This window comes from Gobio gobio (genome assembly GCF_949357685.1).
Source record: "Gobio gobio genome assembly, chromosome: 9".
NCBI lineage: Eukaryota > Metazoa > Chordata > Actinopteri > Cypriniformes > Gobionidae > Gobio > Gobio gobio.
The window spans coordinates 42387673-42410738 of record NC_137115.1 but is presented as its reverse complement, the minus strand read 5'-3'; the positions used below and the strand labels follow the sequence as shown (position 1 = coordinate 42410738).

The 23066-nt window shown below is 40.1% G+C and overlaps 1 protein-coding gene across 2 annotated transcripts in view; it reads right to left on the bottom strand.

Moving 5' to 3' along the window:
• znf423 (zinc finger protein 423) overlaps positions 1–22688 on the bottom strand; it is a 173205-nt gene extending 150517 nt beyond the window's left edge. The window contains exon 1 of one of the 2 annotated variants that reach the window (XM_079825590.1): positions 21814–22688. In XM_079825590.1, the coding sequence (XP_079681716.1) occupies positions 21814–21853 (40 nt within the window). In that variant the 5' untranslated portion in view covers positions 21854–22688. The remainder of the gene's footprint in view (positions 1–21813) is intronic. The other variant, XM_079825589.1, reaches the window with a different exon arrangement.
• Positions 22689–23066: the final 378 nt, after the last annotated feature.

The window sequence follows — 23066 nt, the reverse complement described above, 5'->3', positions numbered from 1 at the left end:
CAGCTCCACGGCACCCTGGGATTAGTGTCCAGCGGCGAGCTGTTTGGGCCCAGAGTGCACTGCGGTCCGGCCCCCTCATTAGAATGGGCCCACGCAGGGCCAATGGCTACCGACGCAACATCACGAATCACGATTGGGGTCCTGTTGCGTGTCCCTAGGACCCGCTCCTGATGGAATCGGGAGACCGGGCCCCAGACTGACGCTTGCACTGGATTAATCATGTCGGAGTCCACAGCATGGAGGGCGGGGTGTTTGATCTCCGCCTGTCCAACATGTGGCCCAAACATCATCACAAAAAACATGTGTGACACACACAGAGTGGTGGTGAATTCTGGGATTTTGCCATGTATAATTAATACAAATTTACAAAAGAAAAATTGTTGGGCTACAAATGTAGGCAATATGGAAAAACAGCTATAGGGTCAAAAAGATGATTGGAAAAGGCAATATACGCACACCTAAAGTGGCACGTTAACAGCACACAGTTAATAATGTTAACTGTTAAATAATTACAAACGGTTTGTCCACTAAACTCCCTTTCACACAGAGATTCCAGAAAATACTCTGACAATGTGTACCGGATTTGTCCCGGGATCGTTTGGTTTTGGTCCATTCACAATGCCAGTGATTTTCATCAAAAACTAGCGCATCTGGTACCGTTCCACTAAGCTGGCAAACGATCACAGCTTCAGCGTCATCACTACGACACACCCCTTAACGGCATTGATTGATCCTGCCTTTTGTTCACATAGGGCGCAATCCGGGCCTGATCCCGGCAATGCTACTAGGTCCCCATCCGGGGGTCGAACCCAGGATGTTTTGCGTTCACAAAGAAGGAACTCTAGCAATTTTCTGGGATCAAAGCTTTGTGTGAAAGGGCCTTAAAACTATATTCATAAACATAATTTTTATTAATTGAGCAGATAGATGATAGAATGAACGATAGATAGATGATAGAATGATAGATAGAACGATACATGACAGATAGAACGACAGATAGAACGATAGATAGAATGATCGAAAGAACGATAGATAGAACGGTAGAAAGAACAATAGATAGAACGGTCGAAAGAACAATAGATAGAACGGTAGAAAGAACAATAGATAGAACGATAGATAGAACGATACATGACAGATAGAACGACAGATCGAACGATAGAAAGAACAATAGATAGAATGATAGAAAGAACGAAAGATAGAATGATAGATAGAACGATACATGACAGATAGAACGATAGAAAGAACGATAGAACGATACATGACAGATAGAACGATAGAAAGATAGATAGATAGATGATAGATGATAGATGATAGATGATAGATGATAGATGATAGATGATAGATGATAGATGATAGATGATAGATGATAGATGATAGATGATAGATGATAGATGATAGATGATAGATGATAGATAGATAGATAGATAGATAGATAGATAGAACAAACGATAGAACAAACGATAGATAGAACGATAGAACAAACGATAGAAAGAACGATAGAACGATAGATAGATAGAACGATAGAACGATAGAACGATAGAACGATAGAACGATAGATAGATAGATAGATAGATAGATAGATAGATAGATAGATAGATAGATAGATAGATAGATAGATAGATAGATAGATAGATAGATTGACAGAACGACAGATAGAAAGGATGAGCAAAAGCAAAATGACCAAAGTCAGCAAAAATAACGCTCCAGATTCCACCTGGGTCTACTGGATCCCAACCGGAGTCAATAGGACCCCTTAAACCATTGAACCCGGCGTTAAAAAAGCATAAGGCTAGGCAATCAACATTTAATAAAGGAAATCAGAGGTATCCCACAAGTCCTGCAGTAGGGCTGATTTAATGGCCGCTATGTGTGGCTTCACATCGCCCGTGTTCTCCGGGACACAGAAAAACACATTATAAATGAAGGGATCCAGCATGCTGTCCATCACTGCCATGTTTCTGGGTTAATGACGCCTTAACGGTCATCCTATACTGACGCACAGTCTCGCCATGAAGGAGAGAGGAGAGAGGGAGAAGTAGAGGCAGAGTGTCTTTCATTTCCAGATAATTAATAATAGATAAAAGCCTGACTTGTTCTGCATGGCTTAATAGCTTTTAATAGCAGGGAGAATGACGGGAACACGCACGGCTGTGTCTCTAGACGCTGGCCTGCAGACCTCCAGAGACACCGTCATCTTGCTGCAGCACAGAGGGGGGAGGCGTACCTGAGCCAGAACAGACCCACACACACACACACACACACGGAAGGAGGCAAGCACGCTAAAAGAAGCCCATGCACTTACTCAAACACACACGGGCACAAACACACCCAAGAGAGCACCGTTCGTAGGCCTGCTCTCTGAATGGTGCAATTCACTCCTGCCAACACACATATAAAAATACATACGCTCTTTCCCGTAAGCACTACACACATCACAAGCAACCACCGAAGATCAATACCCGGACGCAGCGGTATGAAGCCATTCAAAAGAGGGGACTCAACTACATAGAGAGCGAAAACACATACACACAAATGGTGACCGCAGCACATAAACGCACATAAATACCTTGAGTTGAAATGTATTGCTCATTCTGTATAGTATACAATATTGGTGTGTGTTTACTACAGCGATGAGCCCAATACAGCCCGCTGGACTTCAGCAATGCCTGCCCTGCATGTAGTAACCATCATTCCAGCAGAATTACTGCACCATAAGAACGAGGGTCATCAAGTCTAAGGGTCATATTGGAGGTGAAGGGGGGAAAAACTATGAAAATTAATATTTCATAGTAGCAATTTTAGTGATATTTTACCTCACAATACTGTATTAGATTACAGTGGTGACAAATGTTGTATGAAAATAGTCTATAAATGTAATTAAATATAAACAATTTCTAAATATAATAAGTCTATTTATAATAAATATAAAAATAACATTTTAAAATACGATTGGGGTCTCAGGTATAGGCCTACTTTAGGTTTATTTAGCAGCGGAAATTACATAATCAAATGTAAAAATAAAACTTAAATATATACTGATATTTATTAAAGCTACAAAGGGTATAGCCTCTGTGCACAAGCGCAGTGACGGACTTCCGCTGTCGCCAGAAGTCGGCAAATCTGTTTCCGGTTTACTTGCGCGACGCCGAAAATGTAATTTTTTACTCGATGTCTCCAGGATCTTCCGAAAATCATCTTGTTTGTTTATAGCGGTGAAGTAAACCGGAAACAGATTTGCCGACTTCTGGACAATAGTGGAAGTTCGTCACTACGCTTGTGCACGTAGCCTATTCCGTCAAGAGCAGCGAGGAATTTTCAATTTGTCTTTTTTTGTTTGATGAACGTTAGCAAGATGCAGGTTTATTAGGCTGCTGTCACTTTAAGAGCAGCACATATTCAATATATTGTTACACACACACTTTCTTTCTCAGCTGTTTACTTCTGTCCGAGAGGCTGCCTCCTGTGCGTGCGAGGAGGCCCTTATTGCAATTAATAACGTTCAGCATGTCACACGTAACAGTCATGTGTCCAGTCCACTCTCTGTTGTCTGCGTCGACCTAAAACTTTTTGTAATCTTTTGGAGCATTAAAATCATACAGTTATCGCAAGCCATATATGCATCTTGTAATACGTACATATGCAATATATCGATATACTGTGCACCCCTATAACATTTCTAAATTAAAAATGTCATTTTATAGACATTTTGTATAATGAATTTACACTACTTACATGGCTCTACAATAAAGTGCTGACTGTCCAAAGCGCCATACTCCAATGAAAATAATAAGTAAAAGATTTTTCACACTTTTGCAATTATACACTAAACATGGAGTCATATATCCAGATATCAATATGATATTGTATTGCCAGGTCCCTGCTGATTTCCACACCTACAAAATATCACCATCTAAACAACTGCTGCCATCCTGACAGCGAGAGATGTGCCAAAAAAAATTATTAAAAAAATAATATTTACACTCAGGCAGCCATTTGTCAGCAACACACCAGCATTGACAGGAGAAGGAGGAGACTGTTTCCTCAATATGTCTATGTCTCTCTTTCACTCCTTCCCTGTAGCCAGGGCTGTTTTAAATGCGGGCTGGATTCTGTGACAGCTCCGCCCCTGAAAACACACACACACACACACACACACACACACACACACACACACACTCTAGTTGCAGTGGAATGACAGCAGAGACGGAGTGACAGGGATGAGTATTCCCCGAGCGCGGTACGGAAGCGTGGACAGCGGGAGTTCTGCCGGGACTCTTATCGCTCAACTGGGTCACTGTGTCCAATCAGGCTTTGGAGGCCGGCCCGTGAGGGCGGTACAGGCATTTCCTGCTGGATGGGACGCAGCTGACAGCCTCGCCCTCAGACCATCGCAATCCGAATGCATTGGCTGCCAGCTGCATCTCGCAGGTCCTAGCATTGGTAGAGCACCGTGCCAATCTCTCAGCCTGGGCTTTTCCCAGAAGGGCTTCAACTTCAATAGCCTGTCCTCCAAACCTAGGCCGAGGGACGGCGAGGGAAGCTGATTAACCAAATACTTTTATCAGCACTGAAACTGCTCCGCTGCACAAAATGGCCTTAAAAACCAGTGGCACTGGCCAGAAAACACGCTTGGGGGGGTGGGGGGGCTTATATGGCAAAGGGACACAATGAAGACTGACTGGACCCAGACCGCAGACTCACCACTACATCAATCAAAAAATGAAAGAGTCCAGCGTCTCCCTCTAAAACATACGTCGAAACTAGGCACACATTTAAAATCACATGCTGTTAAAAAGAACGGTTCAAAAAACATGCCTATGACTCTAGATGCTGGGATAGGACAAGCGGTTTGGAAATAGGTGGGTGGATGGATGATGGGTTCAAATAAAAAATTGAATTTCTAAAGAAGTCAGTGTAAAATGAAGTATAAACTATTTAGCAAGAAAAAACCTAAGCTAACATAAGTGAAAACGTCAGCCAATCAGACTGAATCTGGTGATTTGTTTTCTACATTTGCATCTACAGCATTTATATGATATGACACTAACCAGAGAATGTGAGCAATGGACAGAGCTAGAGGAATGAGGGACAGGAAGTCAACACTGTAAAAGAAGGAAATGGTGTGGCGGAAAAACAGAGCAGATACAAGAGTGGGAGGATGGCAAGAGCACTTGTGGTGTTGTCTTCCTGAGGTTCTGTGCTCTTGGGAGAACTTGGATGGCTCGGGTCAAAAGAGACTCTTATTGTTGTGCTTTCTATTTCTCTGTTTTCTTTCTCTCTTCTTTATGTAAGTTGAGGTGTGCTGCATGTTTGTGAGAATGCTTGAAGTGAGGCTAACTTTGATGTTTTTACAAGAGCCAACTAGAGATCCACAACACCTCTGATGTGACAGAAGATGGAGATGAGACAGAACACCGCACACAGAAGCACAAAATACAACATGTTCTAGTGTAATCTAACAATATCTATTCAGTCAGAGTCTTGAAAGCAAAACATATTTAGCTTAAAAATGATTTGTGTCCTTTTTCTGATGTTAAATATTAATGAGAGTTTAATAAACAGAGATGACTATGGTTGATTTACATAGTGTAAACACGGTACAGTACTCTCAAAACACTGCTCTGTTTGAACAACCGAACATTAGCAACAGTACCTCAACAAATGGTGTGAGTTTGGGAAAAGCAAAGACGTATGAAATGCATGGAGAAGGTTTTCCGTAAGCATTCCCATACATCTCAATAGTGATTACATTACAATCCTGAGCTGCGACATGAAAGGGAGCGGATTAAAAAAAGAACAAAAAAATAAAATAAATAAATTATCAATTTCACACCTTAAAAAAAACTACAATAACAGATTTAAATATTTCACAATTTGTAAATTACTGACAAAAAAAATTCCACAGAACATTCTCATTTTATTGGCTGTCACAGAAAAAGCTTAAACCTTAAGCATTACTATCCTGAGCTGTATATGTAAGGTAGCAGATGGTAATATAATAAATGTAATTAATATAATATAATTAATTTAATATATATATATATATATATATATATATATATATATATATATATATATATATATATATATATATATATATATATATATATATATATATATATATATATATATATATATTATGTAAACACAAACTTTTATTTTGGAATGCCAAGCATTAATATAATTTAGTATAATATAATATAATCTAATATATAAAATTAAAAAAATAATAAAATAAAATAATCACTGACAATCGGTGTGGCAGAAGGGCAAATGGAAGTGTTTGGGAGACATGTTTGAAGATAATCATTATATTTGCAATTCTGTTTTTTACCGCTAGTGGACCAGAAATAAGCTCTGCATCATGATGCCAGTCTAAATCACAGTTTATACCAGTATGACACAAATATTTTTTTAAAAGTCACACACGTAGACACATTCTTTGTCTCTCACACTCCTCCCTCCTCACCGCACACATGGCACATTCCTGGCCGGGCGATGCGAGGTTCTGGCTAAAGGCCGTCAGCAGCCGTTTCCTGAGGAAAGCCCTGGGTGCAGTGTCAACTCTCCTTCTTCCTCTGCATTTCCCTCTCTCTCACACACACACACATACACATACATATACAGTGAAAGATGTAGTCAGGGCCTTATCAGTTTACCACAATTCTGCCTTTCAACAGAGTGCAGACACTGAAGTTTATATATTTATCTTGACACTCTTTGACTCTAAACACACTCACTCTCATAAACACACACTCAGAGGAACAAATGTGCTTATAAAACACACCCAGGCACATTTTTCAACCCAAAGATTTGAGAAAAACGTAAACCACACTGGCACCACACACACATACACGCGTAAGTGCACGGTGGAGCTACGGTGTTCACTAGAAGAAAACATAGTCAAAGATTAAAGGGGCGCTCAGATCAGATCTGAAATTTGTTTTTCATCTGTCTCGCCTGTCAAAGACAAGAGGAAAAATGTTTCCAATATACCTGTGCAGAGAGAGAGAGCGAGAGAGAGAGAGAAGGATTGAGGAAGGCAGAGAGAAGCCGAGTCTGAGCGATATAAAGCGAAAGAGGAAAAGAGAGAACATGGAGGGAGAGCAGACGTGATTAAATCCCGTCGGCTGTGTGGGGCTGTCAGCGACTGTGACACAAGGTTCAGATCGCTGCTCACTAGGGAGAGCACCATAATCACGTTCTTCCCACCGTGATGCCATCAAACGGGGACGGGACAGGGGGGCGGTTGCAAAGGGGACACAACGGCAGAACCCAAAACCGCCACAATCATGTCCCACCTTGTCCAAAATCATCTTTACACTATAGGAAAGGGCTTTAGTACTCAAAAGTGACAGCGATGTATAATTTGTAAACACAATAATTGCATGACTGGACTTTCGAATTTCAAAACCCTTAATCGAAATTCAGTATAGACTCCATAAAGGACTTTCAAACATTCCATTTTGACTGGTCCCCGTGTTATTTTCAGCAGTTCATCAGACAGCAATTTGTGTCAACGCTGTACACCATTGGATGGTCAACTAGCACCCCGCGGACCAAATCCTGCACGTCTATTATTTTTATATGACCCTCCTATTGATTAAGATGACATTGCTGTGTTGCCTTGTACACAAAAGTGCATAAATCAGCAGTTTAGGTGAACATACGATCACACACACATCAGATGTATTTCTATACCTGCAAGTAATTATGCAAAGGTGCAGGTTCATGCACAATACAAGATTTTTCCTTTATAGAAAAAAAAGAGAAAAAAGGGAAAAGAGTCAACATTCTCAATAATGAACATCGTTAAATCTTGCCCTTAAAATATTACATTTACATTTATGCATTTAGCAGACGCTTTTATCCAAAGCGACTTACAACTGAGGAGTTCAGGAAGCGATGCGTCATAAAGAGGCGAAGAAACGCGAAAAGTGCCTGAAATACTAAGTTTTGGACATTACTCAGAGTAGCCTAAGCTAGAATAGGGAGGGAATAGAGGAAAATAAAGGAAAAATAAAGTTTATATATATATATATATATATATATATATATATATATATATATATATATATATATATATATATATATATATATATATATATATATATATATATATATATATATATATATATATAGAGAATGAGATTAAGTGCTCACGGAAGAGATGAGTTTTCAGCTGTCTTTTGAATGTTGTCAGTAAAAATGTTCAGGAGAGGGATTTCATACCTCTGTGATGGTACCACAAACCTTCGCTCAGCTAAGTGGGGTGTAGTTTTGGCGGGGGTGTAGACTTGTAGGATATTATATTATATCGTAAATATGACATTAACAAACACACCGTATTAAGTTGTTTAGCAATGTTAAACTTAAAGGGATAGTTGACCCAAAGATGAAAATGTATTCAACCTCATGACATTCCAAACCTGTATGACTAACTTTCTTTTTTTTTTTTTTAAAGAACATTAGAACCAAACAACATTGGACCCTATAGACTTCCATTGTAAGGACAAAAGTTTATTCAAGATTATTTAATTTATAGAGCACATTTAAAAACAACAAGCAAGGCTGACCAAAATGCTGAACAATCGCATATGAGAAATATAAAATTAAATATATTAATAAAAAAATTGGGGTTTTTTTTAACTACCGAGACATTTCTAAACATATTGTCTTTAATGTCCCACAGAAGAAAGACAGTCATACAATTTTAGAAAAAGACATGAGGGTGAGTAAATGACAAATACACATTTTTGATAAAATGTCCCTTTAATCTTTGGACTTCCTCAAAATTCTATTGTATAATTTGGCCTTGGAAAGAAAATAGCTGAAGCACCTGCTGTACACATTGTCTTTCAGTCTGGGGCAGCATCTGTGCGCAAAACGGCAAGAATTAGGGTGAGAGAGGATGCAGTCTTTTTTGCAGACAGCTAGATGGAGAGCAACTAAATGGAACAGAATGGGGTCTTGAGATGCTTTTTACGCGTGTTTGCTAAAATAGATTTTTTTTATAAAGAAGCGTTTTTAACATGACATGGCATGTGTGGTCTGACGCCTTTGCTCATACAACCAACAATGCACACCCGCTCAGATGGACCCCCATCCTCGAGTACTCCATTGATTTATCTGTAGAGTACTCAAGGAGACAAAACGACCAAAATGCCTGCTTTACACCCTCTGGCAGGTGGAGGGCCCCGTGCCGAACGCCCCTGACCTAGGAAGAGGACGGCCTCCCTGGATCACAGTGCCTTCGGGACCCTCCAGAAATAGATGTTCCCAGTCCACCACCAACAATACCATCAACCGAACAGGAGGGAGAAAGAGAACAGGGCTGTTACACACAAAGACGTAAGAGTACAGCCTGACTGTTCAGGAGACAGGAAGAACGAGAGAGAGAAAAAGAGAGAGAGTCTTAATTGCCTTATCCTGTAGTACAGGCTGGGGAGTGCTTTTTGACTTCAGCTTCCAATTTCACGCTACAGCATTATTTAGTTTGATACAGACTTGATTAGGCATTACAATGTGTCCCTCTCTGAAGGAGCTTTGCGGCCGGCCTGCATCACTAGAGGACAGATTAACTCTGCAATCACGCTCCTTTTGAGACCCTTCTTCTGTTTGTTTAGCCCGCCGGAGACCGTGCCAGCGCATGTTTGTTTGTGTATGGGGATTTTGTGGGAGGGGTTCTTATTAAATGAACTCTACCCACACTTACAGCGACCCTTATTATGGGACATGACCACAAGATAAAGAAGGAAAGTGTGTGCGTTGGGAGGGGGATAACGCTCAGTCCTTGACCTCTCTCAGGGGTCTTCCTTTCCAGTATATGAGAATTTCTAAAGAACTCAGACTCAAAACATAGATAAATACACCCAAGCGGTGCTGGTGAACATTACTTTTAAAACTAAAGTTACATTGTTACTTTTTACAGTCTTTTTTTGTCAGCAAATAAATAGCTTAAATCATTTCTAATACAAACCATTATATTACAAAGTAGCGATTTAATTATTATACTTGTAACTTTTATAAAAGTTAAGTTACATATACTGCTTTTAATAAAAATCACTTGTACATTATGAGCAAGGGAGACATTTTCAATTGCATTTGTTTCAAATTTTAAATAAATCAAAAAAGCATTACTTGTTACTTTAAATGAATTATCACAAGTCATTCCTTTTCTATTTTATCTATTTACTAACAAATGCAGCTGAAAATATCTTCCACGTAACATCATCATGTAACAGAGTACTGTAAAAGTGATTTACTAAATTAAAAGTGTAATTAGGCACTTTAGGGAGTATCACAATGTAACGTTAACGTGAAAAGTTGCATTATTGTGTTACTCCCTAAGGTGTCGATTTACTTTTAAGTTTTGTGAAATCACTCGTAACCAAGAGTGTAGAATGCCACACATGACATGACAACATTATGGGGCATGTTATTCATTGAATTTGTCAGGAAATAAATTAAATTTGCTGTAAATTATAGTGTTTAAGTAACGCAACACTTTACCCATTAATTCTGATTACATAACTCAGGCTACTTATGTTACTGTCAATAACAGAAGGTATAAAACAAGTGCGACAGACTTGGACTTATGTGTCCTAACTAATTACGGATTGATTACTTCGGTACCAATGTGTAAAGTATTGCATTTTACACTTTGCCTCAAGGTATTATGGGGCAAATATCTGATATTGGATTTTAATGATCCGAGCTAGACCCAGATAGAAGAAAAAGAATCAGACAGCCTGGTCCCTTGTCCTTGTCCACTTGTCCATCATTTCAGAACAGGCCAAACTTTACATTTTTAACAACTGTCCATCCGCCCATCCATCTATCCATCCATCGACACCAAGGCCCCACTGTATACAACCCCCACGCCCCGCGATCTCCAATTCTCTTTCTTTCCGCTCCCTCTCTCTGCCTCTCCTGGAGCAAGTCGGGCCCTGTTTGATGGTGATATGAAGCATTTATTAGGCGAGAGAAGCTGAGCAGGAAAGAGAGAATAAAGAAGAATTGGGAGCGCGAGTGTGTGGATGGTTAATAATTTCTGCGCACTTCTCTTGGCCCTGGATTTTTTTCCCCTTGTATTGCAGAAGCTGAAACAGACTCCCTTTCCCATCATGTTCAACCACAACAACACAGATACACACCCATCAGAGCAGCCCACATCGTACACACACACACACACACACACACGCGTCTGAGTGCCAGCAGATGGATGATTAAATACACGCTGTGGCTGTAGCATGGAGAACTTTACCTGGGGACTAAGCCGACGAGATATAACATAAGGTTAACTGATTTGGTTTGGATATGGCGAGCGTTTTGACACAGTTTGGAGTCAATTCTGTCTCTCTGGCAGTGCTCTAACACAAACATACACGTCAGCTGCATTGAAATGCAGATCCACCGTGCATGTGCTGCCACAGAGGTGGATGATTCGCTTCTACACACCACCTTAAATGTGCCCCGAGTCATCTCTCCTGACACAACACTAGAGCGGGGTGGCCGATATAAAGCCGATATATGTATTATTTATATTTATTTAACTTAATATTCATCAGCAACTTCATAATTCTGCAATCCTATTACAGTAAAATCTTTTTATTATTTTTTTAAGACAAGGCAATACTAATTTAACATACAGCACACAGTGAAAATGACAGGAATATGGTCAACTGGATATAGCGTGGCATAGTTTGAAATCAAGGGTTTAAAACCTCTTCTCCTGTCCGTATTCAATTCTCACAGACCGACTGTCAACCACAGTGTATACGCGTTCATGTGGTTTACAAATGCACCCTTCAGAAAAGCTGGATTCAACAAAGTCTGCAAGGTTTATGAAATAAATATTATATATATATATATATATATATATATATATATATATATATATATATATATATATATATATATATATATATATATATATATATATATATATATATATATATATATATATTAGGGGTGCTCCGATCGATCGGCAACCGATCTCGATCGGTCGATAATCGCTTTGGGATGATCGGCGGTCTCTAAAAAGGCCGATCTCACGAACCGATCTCATGCTGACGTCACATAAAACCCGTACCTGCCGTGAGAGCTGGGGCATGATATGCAGCGACACCGTCTCATTCTCTTTCCAGCGCGGGTAATATAATTATAATGCTGAAGGTGAGGTACAATTCATATTTTTATATTAAATAACTTACGCAGTCATTTGAAAACGTTCTGTGGGACGTGCGCGCGCTCTCTCTCTCTCCCTTTCAAAATGCTCAAATGGCTTCACATCAGCGCATCGCATCTGCACTAAAATCGAGCTGCACAGTTGACACATGATTTGCCACTTTGCACAATCGAGGCAGTGTCGCATCGTCACTAAAGTTTATCATTTGCATTTATTTGTAAGTCTTGTCAGTGTTCAAACCGCTCAGCACTCGCGCGTACGGTCTGGAGACACACACACACACACACAGGCCATCTCACAAAAAGCTTGCGAGTACAAATTGCGCTGAAATGGTCAGATACACACAAATGTATGTACTAAATCAGTGGTTCCCAACCACGTTCCTGGAGGACCCCCAACAGTGCACATTTTGCATGTCTCCTCAATCAAACACACCTGATTCAGGTCATCAGCTCATTAGTAGCTACTCCAACACCTGATGTGGGTGTGTCAGACAAAGGACACATCCAAAATGTGCACTGTTGGGGGTCCTCCAGGAACGTGGTTGGGAACCACTGTACTAAATGACCGTTTTGACGAGTGTGAACGTAAACCCCGTCGTGACTCGCGAGTGAACGTTTGTGCAGCTGCATGTAACCGTATCCGTGTTCGCTCTTAAAGTGACAGCACTCGAATAAACTGCTGCTGTCTCTGAGTTTCTGTCTTGTGTTGTTTGATGAACCTTTATGACACTCACTGCTCTTGAATGACTAACTTTTGCAACCTTAAGTGTAAGGATTAATCTAATTTAATTTATTCAGGGAAGACCAATATTAATTTACATTTGATTTCTTATTAAATGTCTTTAGTATTTCTTACCTCAATACTAATGTTAGACCTACCTGAAAAATTGTTTTTAAAAACAAAAATGCACTGCATGATCAAATATTTAGGTGAGATAATAATATACATTTATTATATACATTTATTTGGGAAAGATGGCCTACAGTAGCCTTAAGTTATTTCATTTTCTAAAATAAACACTTGGTGGTTCTTCAAGATCTTGACTCAGTTAATTTAGAGTTAGTTTCATTTCTACAAATGGTGCAAACTCTGCAAGATTATATATAAAAGATTGCCATTCCCCTGCCATTCTGTGATCGGCAGTGATCGGCAATCGGCAGATCATGATCTTGGTGATCGGTAATCGGTGATCGGCCCCAAAAATGCTGATCGGAGCATCTCTAATATATATATATGTATATATATATATATATATATATATATATATATATATATATATATATATATATATATATATATATATATATATATATATATATCCTTTATGATTATTTATAATCAAGATATTAACCAATAATCAACATTTACCCTTCCATAGTAAATGATTTTAATGACTGTTTCAAGTTTATGAGATTTTACTTAGTTATAGAATCACGTGTGCGCTCTCCATGTTTTCTATAATGTCTGTTGGTATCTGAGAGGTGACTGAGGGTCTAGGAATGTTGTAACAGTGTTTGCTCGTTTAGCCCGGCTTCCAGAGATGAAATATGGACTTGTTTTGTTATAACTTAAGAAGACATTCAACATGTGTTAATATCTACTCTTCTAGATGACGAAGACAGCCGAGTCACTGGGTCATCTACCTGACCACTTCTTAGTTAAAGCATTATCTTTGCTTTTCTATATTCAAATACTAGAGAATAATGGTGAATATTGTCTGAACCTCTCACTGAGAGAAAGAACATGTTATCAGAATGTTTTGGGAAAGTTTTCTATTTAGAGCAAGAGCTAGACCAACTCCAACCTTGAAGAAGCTGTGTATCGGTGTATGTGCGATAGTATTCTTTGTTACAGAATAGATCAGGAGCAGCGTTTACGTATGGCAGTTGCCATACCCTGGCGTTCAGACAAGCAGGGGAAATAAACAGCTCATGATGCTGCAGGCTCTTTAGTTCTGTTGCAGCTTCGAAAAGCAAATTTAAACAGCCTAACGCCGTGTCCTAACCAGACGCGTTGCGACAAGATTTTCAGCGGCAAACCAGACTCAACCCGAGATCAATCAATCAAAAATCACAGCCAATCAGAAGAGCGTGTGGGCAGGCTCTCTGCAAGTGCACTGACTGCATTCGCAATAAAATTAATAGACTACAATATCGAATTCCTAAATAGTACACAATTTTAGCATGATTGAAAATACATAGGCTACTGAGTGACTGAAACTATTTTTTTAAATCATAGAATACACGTGTTTGTTCACCTTGACAGTTTGAACATTGTTGTTTCCTTTAATTTATTTTTTAAGATCTGAGGAGAATTATCCATTGTTGTCAAGTAAGGCTGTCTATAAAGGGCACGAAAAATGATATTCAAACTCACTCTAAATTCTTTTTGCATTAAATAAAGCACATAATCTGCACTTGTCATACTATGTATGTTGTTCCAGCCACAACGCCGCATAAATAAAAACAGTAGCCTAAAATAAAAATTAAAATTCTCACGTGTCGCGTTTGGTTAGGACACAGTGAAGGCCTATAGGACTGTATTCAGTTTTTGCATTGTATTTTGTATTGTTGTTAAGTCTGTTGTTAAGTTCTTCTTAACAGTAATTGTTGTCCGCATTTTGTCTAGATATAATGTGATTATGTGGGAATGTCGTTGTTGTATGGCCAGAAGGACTTTGTGAAACGCCGCCACTGTTACAGGTCAGTATTGGTGAGGTGAGCAACTGGCACCCAATGGAGATGGATGACTTGTTCTCGACAAGCCGGCGCCCAGAAACGTAGTTCTGTGACCTCTGAGGGTCACTTCGTGCCTAAAACCAGGATCCGGATGTCAGCCATATAATCAATGAAGACATGCTTCTGTCTATCAGTCCATGTGTAGAAATTTTATAGATACATTTTAGTTTATCTATTTCTTAGCCAATCAGAATAATTCAAGCTGAAGTAATGACGTAGCTTAGTGACCTAAGTGAAATGTGACCGTACGGCAGAGGGGCCTACAAACTCCTTCTGAAGCTGATTTCTGCTGATGAAACTGCAAATATACTGTATATATACACATTATATATATATATACACATTATATATATATATATATATATATATATATACACACTATATATATATATATATATATATATATATATATATATATATATATATATATATATATATATATATATATATATATATATAACAATTTAACAAGTTTATAGTTAGGCAGAAGGGTGTGAGAAGTAAGGTGATATGAGGTGAACAGAGAGAAGGAGAGAGTAATAATCACTCTTTGCCTCATTCAGGTCCTCTGGGAAATTCTTGAATACAGGAGCAGCCCTCCAAAAAAGCACACATGCAAACTGGACTGCACACAATGGAAAAACCTGACTTTTAACCAACAAATGAACACATCATAAAAGAACGGCTGTTTTGTAAATGTCATTATTACGCTTTTTCCTGTGTCCCCTCCCCTTTATTCTCCCTTTGTGAGCGTATGTGTGTGCGCGAGCGCTCTCGAATGAAGAGCGGCTTTAATTGTTTCTTCAGCATAGCCCCGCTGTTTGCACGGGTTATTATCCCTGACTTTGCGGGAAGGGAGGGGGGGGCTTGCTGTTTGACGGGGAATTAAATGAAGAAAAATAAGGAAAAACACATCTGACTCCAGGATCAAGGACTCTTCTTTCTCTGGGGTCAGGCAGGCTAGCAGAACTGAGGGTCTTTTACAATGAAGGGCTAATTCTGTCTAAGCCAAAAAGACTTCTATGCTAGGTTCCAGACTAGCCTGAGGATAAAGCGAGGAAGCTTCACGCCTTAAAATCAATTTATCAAGGCATTACTAACCCAACACAGAGACCTGTGGTTCGCACACATAATCTGTCCGTGACGAAACAGCAGACTGACAAGCGCTGCTTCGCTATTGTTAGTCATGTCTGTATTTTTAAAACTAGTTACTTTAATTGATAAGTGAAGGGTCGCAGTCGTCTTTTATCATTCTGCCAAATCAATTACGCCTCTTTATTCGCCGACGTAATTGTCTGGAAGATCTGAAACAAGGTACAGCCAGACGTTTTGACATCGGATGAACTCTGCAAATTACTCAAAAGTTTCGTTTTGCAGAGTCAAACTCCATCTGTGTTTGAAAGGGCAAGGCTGCTCAACTCTGTAAGCATATCTTTGTTTTAGCGGTTTTGTTCTTGCTGCTAGAAAACTTTTTTAGGCCTTGTGAAATCGATAGGTTCTGCTCTGGAGAGGGCCACAAGCGTTCAAGAGATTTCTCTGTGCGTGGGCACATGCTTGCGTACACACACACACACAGGAATATTTCACCTCCAGCTATACCAGTCCTTCACTGGTCTCGGACGGCTCTCTGAGCGCTCTGCCATGGGAGGCCAGATGACCTGGTGAGGGGTCAGAGGGGACTCTAGGGGGTGCAGCAGGGGTCAAACCAGCACCAGTACTCCTCATTAATGACCTCTGCAGCCCTTCAATCACCACCCTCAAAAAGCTCAGGCCAGGGCCCGAAGCCTGTCCAGCAGGGAGACAGGCCAATAAATATATGCATCAGCCAGGTGTAGAGAGTGGGCTTAATTGCCCCCTTTCCTTATGTTTAATGTACAGCCCAGTGAGACGGGGCAGGGTCGTAGAGCAGCCACCCGGAGAGGAGAAAGAGAAGAGAGGCGAGCATTAATGCATCTTTCAATATCAGGAAAAGTCAATTACTCACAGACAAACACTTCTAACTTTTGACATAGACTACCGTTCAAATGTTTAAAGTCGGTAAGATTAACATTTAATGTTTTTGAAAGAAGTCTCTTTTGTTCAACCAGGCTCCGTTTATCTAATCAAAAATACAGGAAAACAGTAATATTCTGAAACAGTTTTACAATTTAAAATAACCGTTTTCAATTTTATTGTATTCAATTTTTTCCTGTGATGGCAAAGCTGAATTTTCAGCAACCATTACTCCAGTCTTCAGTGTCACATGATCCTTCAGAAATCATTCTCCTATGCTGATTTGATGCTCAAAAAACATGATCTTCAATGTTGAAAACAGTTTAAAAAATTTGGAAACGGTGATACATTGCTTTCAGAATTTTTTGATAGAAAAAAAAAGTTTACAGAACAGCATTTATTTGAAAAATAAATCATTTGTAACAGTCTTTACTGTCACATTTAATCAATTGAATGCATCCTTGCTGAATAAAAGTATTAATCTTACTGATTTCAAACTTTTAAAATGTAGTAGGTTGTGTAACCCGGAGTGGCTCATAACATCGACAGTTTGACAGGCCTAAATTATAAAACGAGCCTTCCTGTATGAAACGTCAATCAAATTCCTATTCTAGGTCACCAAACTTAATTTCCTAAATGGAAAAGAATACTTCCAAGACGTACCACAACGTGCTTTCTAGACAAAAGTCTCTGACGCTCTCTGCGGACTAAGTGAAAATGGCTGCCATGTTTAATCTACATGGGTACGAGCAGCTTTGAGAGACTCTTTCTCTGCGTGTTGTTCCAGCACGTTTTAATCTGCCCTCTGCAGCAGCCCAATCCGGGTTCCAGAGCGCAGCATCTTAGAACGGCCGCCATCCTCCGGGAAGGCCTGACAGGGGAGCCTTGGCTGGCAGGCTTGGTGGGGAAGGAAGAGGGGGGCGCAGGGAATGCCAACCACACAAACAGAATTAATAACAGCGAGCGTCAGAGCGACGCCTTCTCTTTAGAAGTGAAGCGTGGCATGGAGCGGGTCCGCAGCGAGCTCCGGTTCCGGGCCACTGAGCCCAGGCCTTCTGATAAAGCGTGTGGCTAAGCCGGTACAATGGCAGAGCCTACGAATGAGCTCTTACATTAAGACAGATTCTTCCCCACAAAACTAGCAGGCAGGCTGCTGATAAGGAGTTGTCATTGGCAGACACACTGCCCACCAGGGAGAAACCCACATCCAAACCCACCCGCCTTTTCCTCCCATCACAGACCAGACGAATTACGGCATGATCTCCACACCAATAGGTGTCACTGCTTCCAGATACCGCAAGGTTTAACTATTTGGTTTAAAAAGAACTTTAAAGAGCGGAAGAAAAACGTTTCGCCTCTTAATATTATACCAGTTGCATCAACACCCAAAGACAGCCATTAATAAAGACCTCAGCTGCTGTCAAACTGTGCGCAATTACATTTTTTTTCCTGGTTCTGATGAAATACTTTTAGAGTTGTTTAACTAATTGTTCACGCTGTGAAGTCAATGAAAACAAAAAAAAGCAAGAGCATAAAAATCAATTTTGTGGTTCATCTCCCATTACCTCAAAATCACACCCTCTAACAGTCAACACACAGACACACACAAAATAAATACTTCATTCTCTATCCTCTTATAAACTGCCTGGAACTGAGACAAACAGTCTCAATCTCAGAAGATTATTATTATTATTAAGTAACAAAAAAATATATGTTTAGTTAAACACAGAATTAGGAAAATGTTGAACAAAACATGCTTCAGGCACTACAACAGAAAAGTGAATGGAAATATCGACTAAAAATAATTGTAATCTATTATTCTCAATGAACCATCATTTGAAAATGCACCAGATGCAACTGAGTGATTAGGTGCAGGGGAGAAAAATGGAAACAGCTCACAAATCAAAGCATGAAATGAAAAACACAAATGCGGGATGCATAAGAGCGCTGGGGGTTCTCGTATCCCTGATCTCTTCATTTGTGGCTCTGCAGCCCTATGGTAACTCACTTCAACATTTTACAACAGCACACTGACCAATGAAACTTCCACACCGTTGCCAAAAGCCTAGGTGACAATAAAAAAGCCATTTAATGTTAAAACCAGATGGTGCCAGAAAGGGAGGAAAGCAAAGAGATGAGATCTGTACCGCTACATAAACACACACCAAAAACGATCAACACAACAGCACATTACAGCTTCATTGTCTCTTTTCGTAAGACAGCTCCTCCGGAAGATGAGTTTTGAATATTACCACCGAAGTCACGCAACAGAAAACCTCGACTGTGTTCTTTAAAGTCAGACAAATACAATTACAAAATAAAAAATTATCAGTTGTCCCTGAAAAAAAAAAAAAAAACGCTGCTGTGTTGTGTATCTATGTATGAAAATCTCTTCCTTCCCACAGTCCCTCAGTAGTACATCTGAAAATTTTCATTCAAAACAGCGAGTAATTACCCAATTCCCAATCGAAACCCTTGCTAAAGGATACAGATTCTACAGGAAGAGCGGAATGCATTCCTGTTCAACACGTAAAACAGGAACAATCCCATCCACGTACACACATACCAAAAAATACCCTGATGTCAGTGGGCAGAGAGGGGAATAATGCCATTAGATTTCATTCTCAGCAAGCATTACTCAAACCTTTTTTTCCCTTTCATAGAATAAAAGGTCCAATTTGATTCGACTGACTGTAAACAACAGTGAAAAAATGGAAATAAGTGCCCTCTCGGTTTCCCTTCCTGTCGTGTGCATTCATCCCCCTCTTAATGTCCTGCAAATGAAGGGGATTTATTAATGTGTAATTAAGTAATAATCATCGCTACATAATGCATGAAACACTCATGGGGACGGTGGAGATATGAAACAGGAATGCCACAGCTGAACACTCAGTGCATAGACACACATTAAAAAGGGATTAATTGAGAGAAATAATATTTTGATAAGCGCAGCTCCCTCTCCCCCTCTGACGAACGCTCGCTGTCTTTTTCCTCTCTAAATAATCTCTCTCTCGCTCTTGCGTGCACGAGTAACACTGGCAATCGCAGTTTCTAATGTAATGTGATGTGAGAGCAAGATTTCTTTACTGGGAAAATAATCCCCAGTCTAACGTGACAATGGGCCACGGTTTCTTAAGGAACCCCCCTCTCTATGCGCTTGCATATGTTTCCTACAGCCGTAACACCTGCAGATTTGCACATATCAAAGCAGAAATTAATGACAAACAAGCTTAACCTCTGGATGAGCGAGCCAATACACTAGACACCGGGACATAAAAAACATGAATGATTTTGTGCATACCACACTCAGACATATTGTTGGTGCCCTTCTAATCTGCGAGCATAGCAATCAAAGCTAAAGGTGCTGGGCTGAGATAGGGACAGAGCGAGCCTTGGTTACATATTTAATTGGCCTCTGATTGACGTGCATCGCTGAGTCAATACAATCACTGTTTACCCCCCAAACCTCAGTGCTGCAGCAGGCCAATGCATACTTGATAGAAAACTGCAATAGTATTTGTTGCAATACAACCAAGCATTTGACTTGAAATTGCCTTGGGGGGGGGGGACACAACAACAACAAAAAACATTATCAGTAAATGACTGGAGAGGGGGGTGGGGGGTGGGGGTGCATATTTAAATATAATGTTTCTCTATCGCTTTGTGCAACAATAAAAGCTGGTCAAAATAAATATTACGGTATTGATTACAGGGTCGAAAAGACTGCTCTCTCTCTCTCCAAAACAACTCGGCAACATTGTTTAGGATTGATTTGCACCCAGCAGGCCCTGTCAATGTTAAATATCTATGACAATAACTTATTCTTTACACGTTTTATTTTCACTTTACCCGCCATGAATATTATCCACTTACTCTCTATGTAAACTTCTGACCGTTTTTTTTTCTTCCCTGATGAACCTCTGCAGATTGCGGCCGTTAATTAAAACAAAAAACTGGTTATTATTTGGGGGAGGGGGTACTAATATGGGCCACATGGCCACCCGAAAGCCCATCTGGTTTCTATTGGGGTGAGGGTGCCAAGTGATATCTCGACCGGCAGCACAATATCTGCCGCACATTACTGATGGACAAGGCAAAATAGCAGCAGGCCTTATTGCTCCCAAATTCACCTGCCTGCGAGTGTTGAGTCTTGTAGGAGGGGCGTGAATGAGATGAGACTGTGTGTGACTGATTCTGCCATGTCAAAGTCACAACCAGGAATACATTGGAGACGATAAACAAACATAAAAATAAAAAAAACTGAGATCTATAAAGAACCAGATTCCATTCACAATACCACTACAGGCTGAGAGAGGGGTGCCTAAAATGAGTTGATGCATGAACATCTCAAATGTTATTTCCACAAAGAAGACAAAATAGGAATATATTGATTTTAAACTATTTTATTATCAGTAGTAGTAGTAGTAGTAGTAGTAGTAGTAAAAAAGATAATATTTATTATTTGTTAAATGTAAAAAAAAAAAAAATCATTTAAAAAATAAAAATCATTAAATACTAATGCTTATGACTATAAATTATTGAATTGATTAATTATAAAAAATAATTAATAAACATTAAACCAGTTCAAAAATACTACTACTAGTCTAAAACAAACTCGACCACTATTTGTACAGCACCTTCCCTTCCCTATAAGAGGTAACTTGTACTGCCAACCACAAGACCTGCTGGCAGCTGGCATCAAAATGTAAGTTTCATCTCTTAATTGTCTTTCTATGTGGAAAAAAGCACACTTAAAGTCTATGAACATAATGTCACTATCGAAAGCAAAAACGTTAATCAATAAATTTCGCAATCCCCGCCAGTTTTACCCATGAAATCTCATTGGCCATGTGAGTTGTTCCCTCTCGTATACCAACATAAAACGCTTACCTTTAACGGAGCGGGGTTTGGCCTGCTTGCGTCTAGACATCTCCGTGTTAAGAGCAATATTTTACTTTCTTTAACGGGTGTCTTGTCCTCTCCGATAAATATTGACAGGTCACGCGCTGATACTTGGGAGATTTCTTCACTTTGCCTGTTGCAATGCGGCAACTTCAGTCTCGCTAGTCCAGAAGCGTTCAAAGGAAGAGAGAGTACGGCAAAGGAAAAAGATATTCCAATGATTAAACTTCTCCAACCTGTAGATTTAACGAACAACTTGCGGCTTTTCCCGTGCTCGAGACGCGAACGCTCTTTTGTTCCTCCGTAACGGCAGACGCTGACGGTGGAGCGGGCACGCGCGCTCAGAGTTTCGAGAAGCGGAGCGTGCCCAAATTACACCTGATCAGTAGCGAGAGGTGCCAATACTTGCTGATAATATGGTAAACCCACTTCGTCGATGTTTCGGAATTGATTCGCAATGTTTTTCCTCCTTTTGGCAGTTGTCGCAACTGTCTCTTTTCGTTGAGATCCCGCCGAACCGCCCTCCTTCGCTGTTATTTTTCCGAAGGTGCCACTCTCAATGGCATTTTACGCAGCATTTTTACCTGAGGGGATTTTTCTTCTTTTTGTTTATCGTCCTAAAAGCCGTAAATATTTCTAGTCGCTAGCCTCTCTCTCCCTTTTTCTTTGTCCTGACTCTGGTCTTCCCTCCGCCTCCCGATCCGACTGCTGGCGGGGCTGCAGCGCAGACACACATAATAAAGCCAGGCTTGGCTGGAAATGTAGCCGTGTCCCAGCAGGAGGATGTGAGAGTAGGGTCCCGGCGGGGGAGCGCTCTGATCCCGCAGGGAGCTCCGCACAGCCTGGGTTGAGCAGACAGAGAGAGCCAACAGCACCAAACCATGGTCAGCCATGGAAACTACAGCTTAACTTGGAGCACGGATCGGGGCCAAAACACGGAGCTTCAAGGAAACTCTGCAGCGTGCAAGAAAAAAGACGGACTGGATTCGCTTTTTTTTGCGCTCCTTGTACTCGTGCCATCGTCTCGGGTTCACTCCAGCGTTTAACTGTCGATTGGATACGATACATTTTGACTATTTGGGGGGCTTGTTTTGAACATTTAACGTTACTACGTCGTATTTGTAAAACGTTTATCTGCGTTTAAAGGATAAGATTTAGGATTTAAAGAGATAGTTCGGCTTAACCAAAATAAAAACACTGTCATCATTTACTCACCCCCACGTTGTTCCAAACCCGTTTGA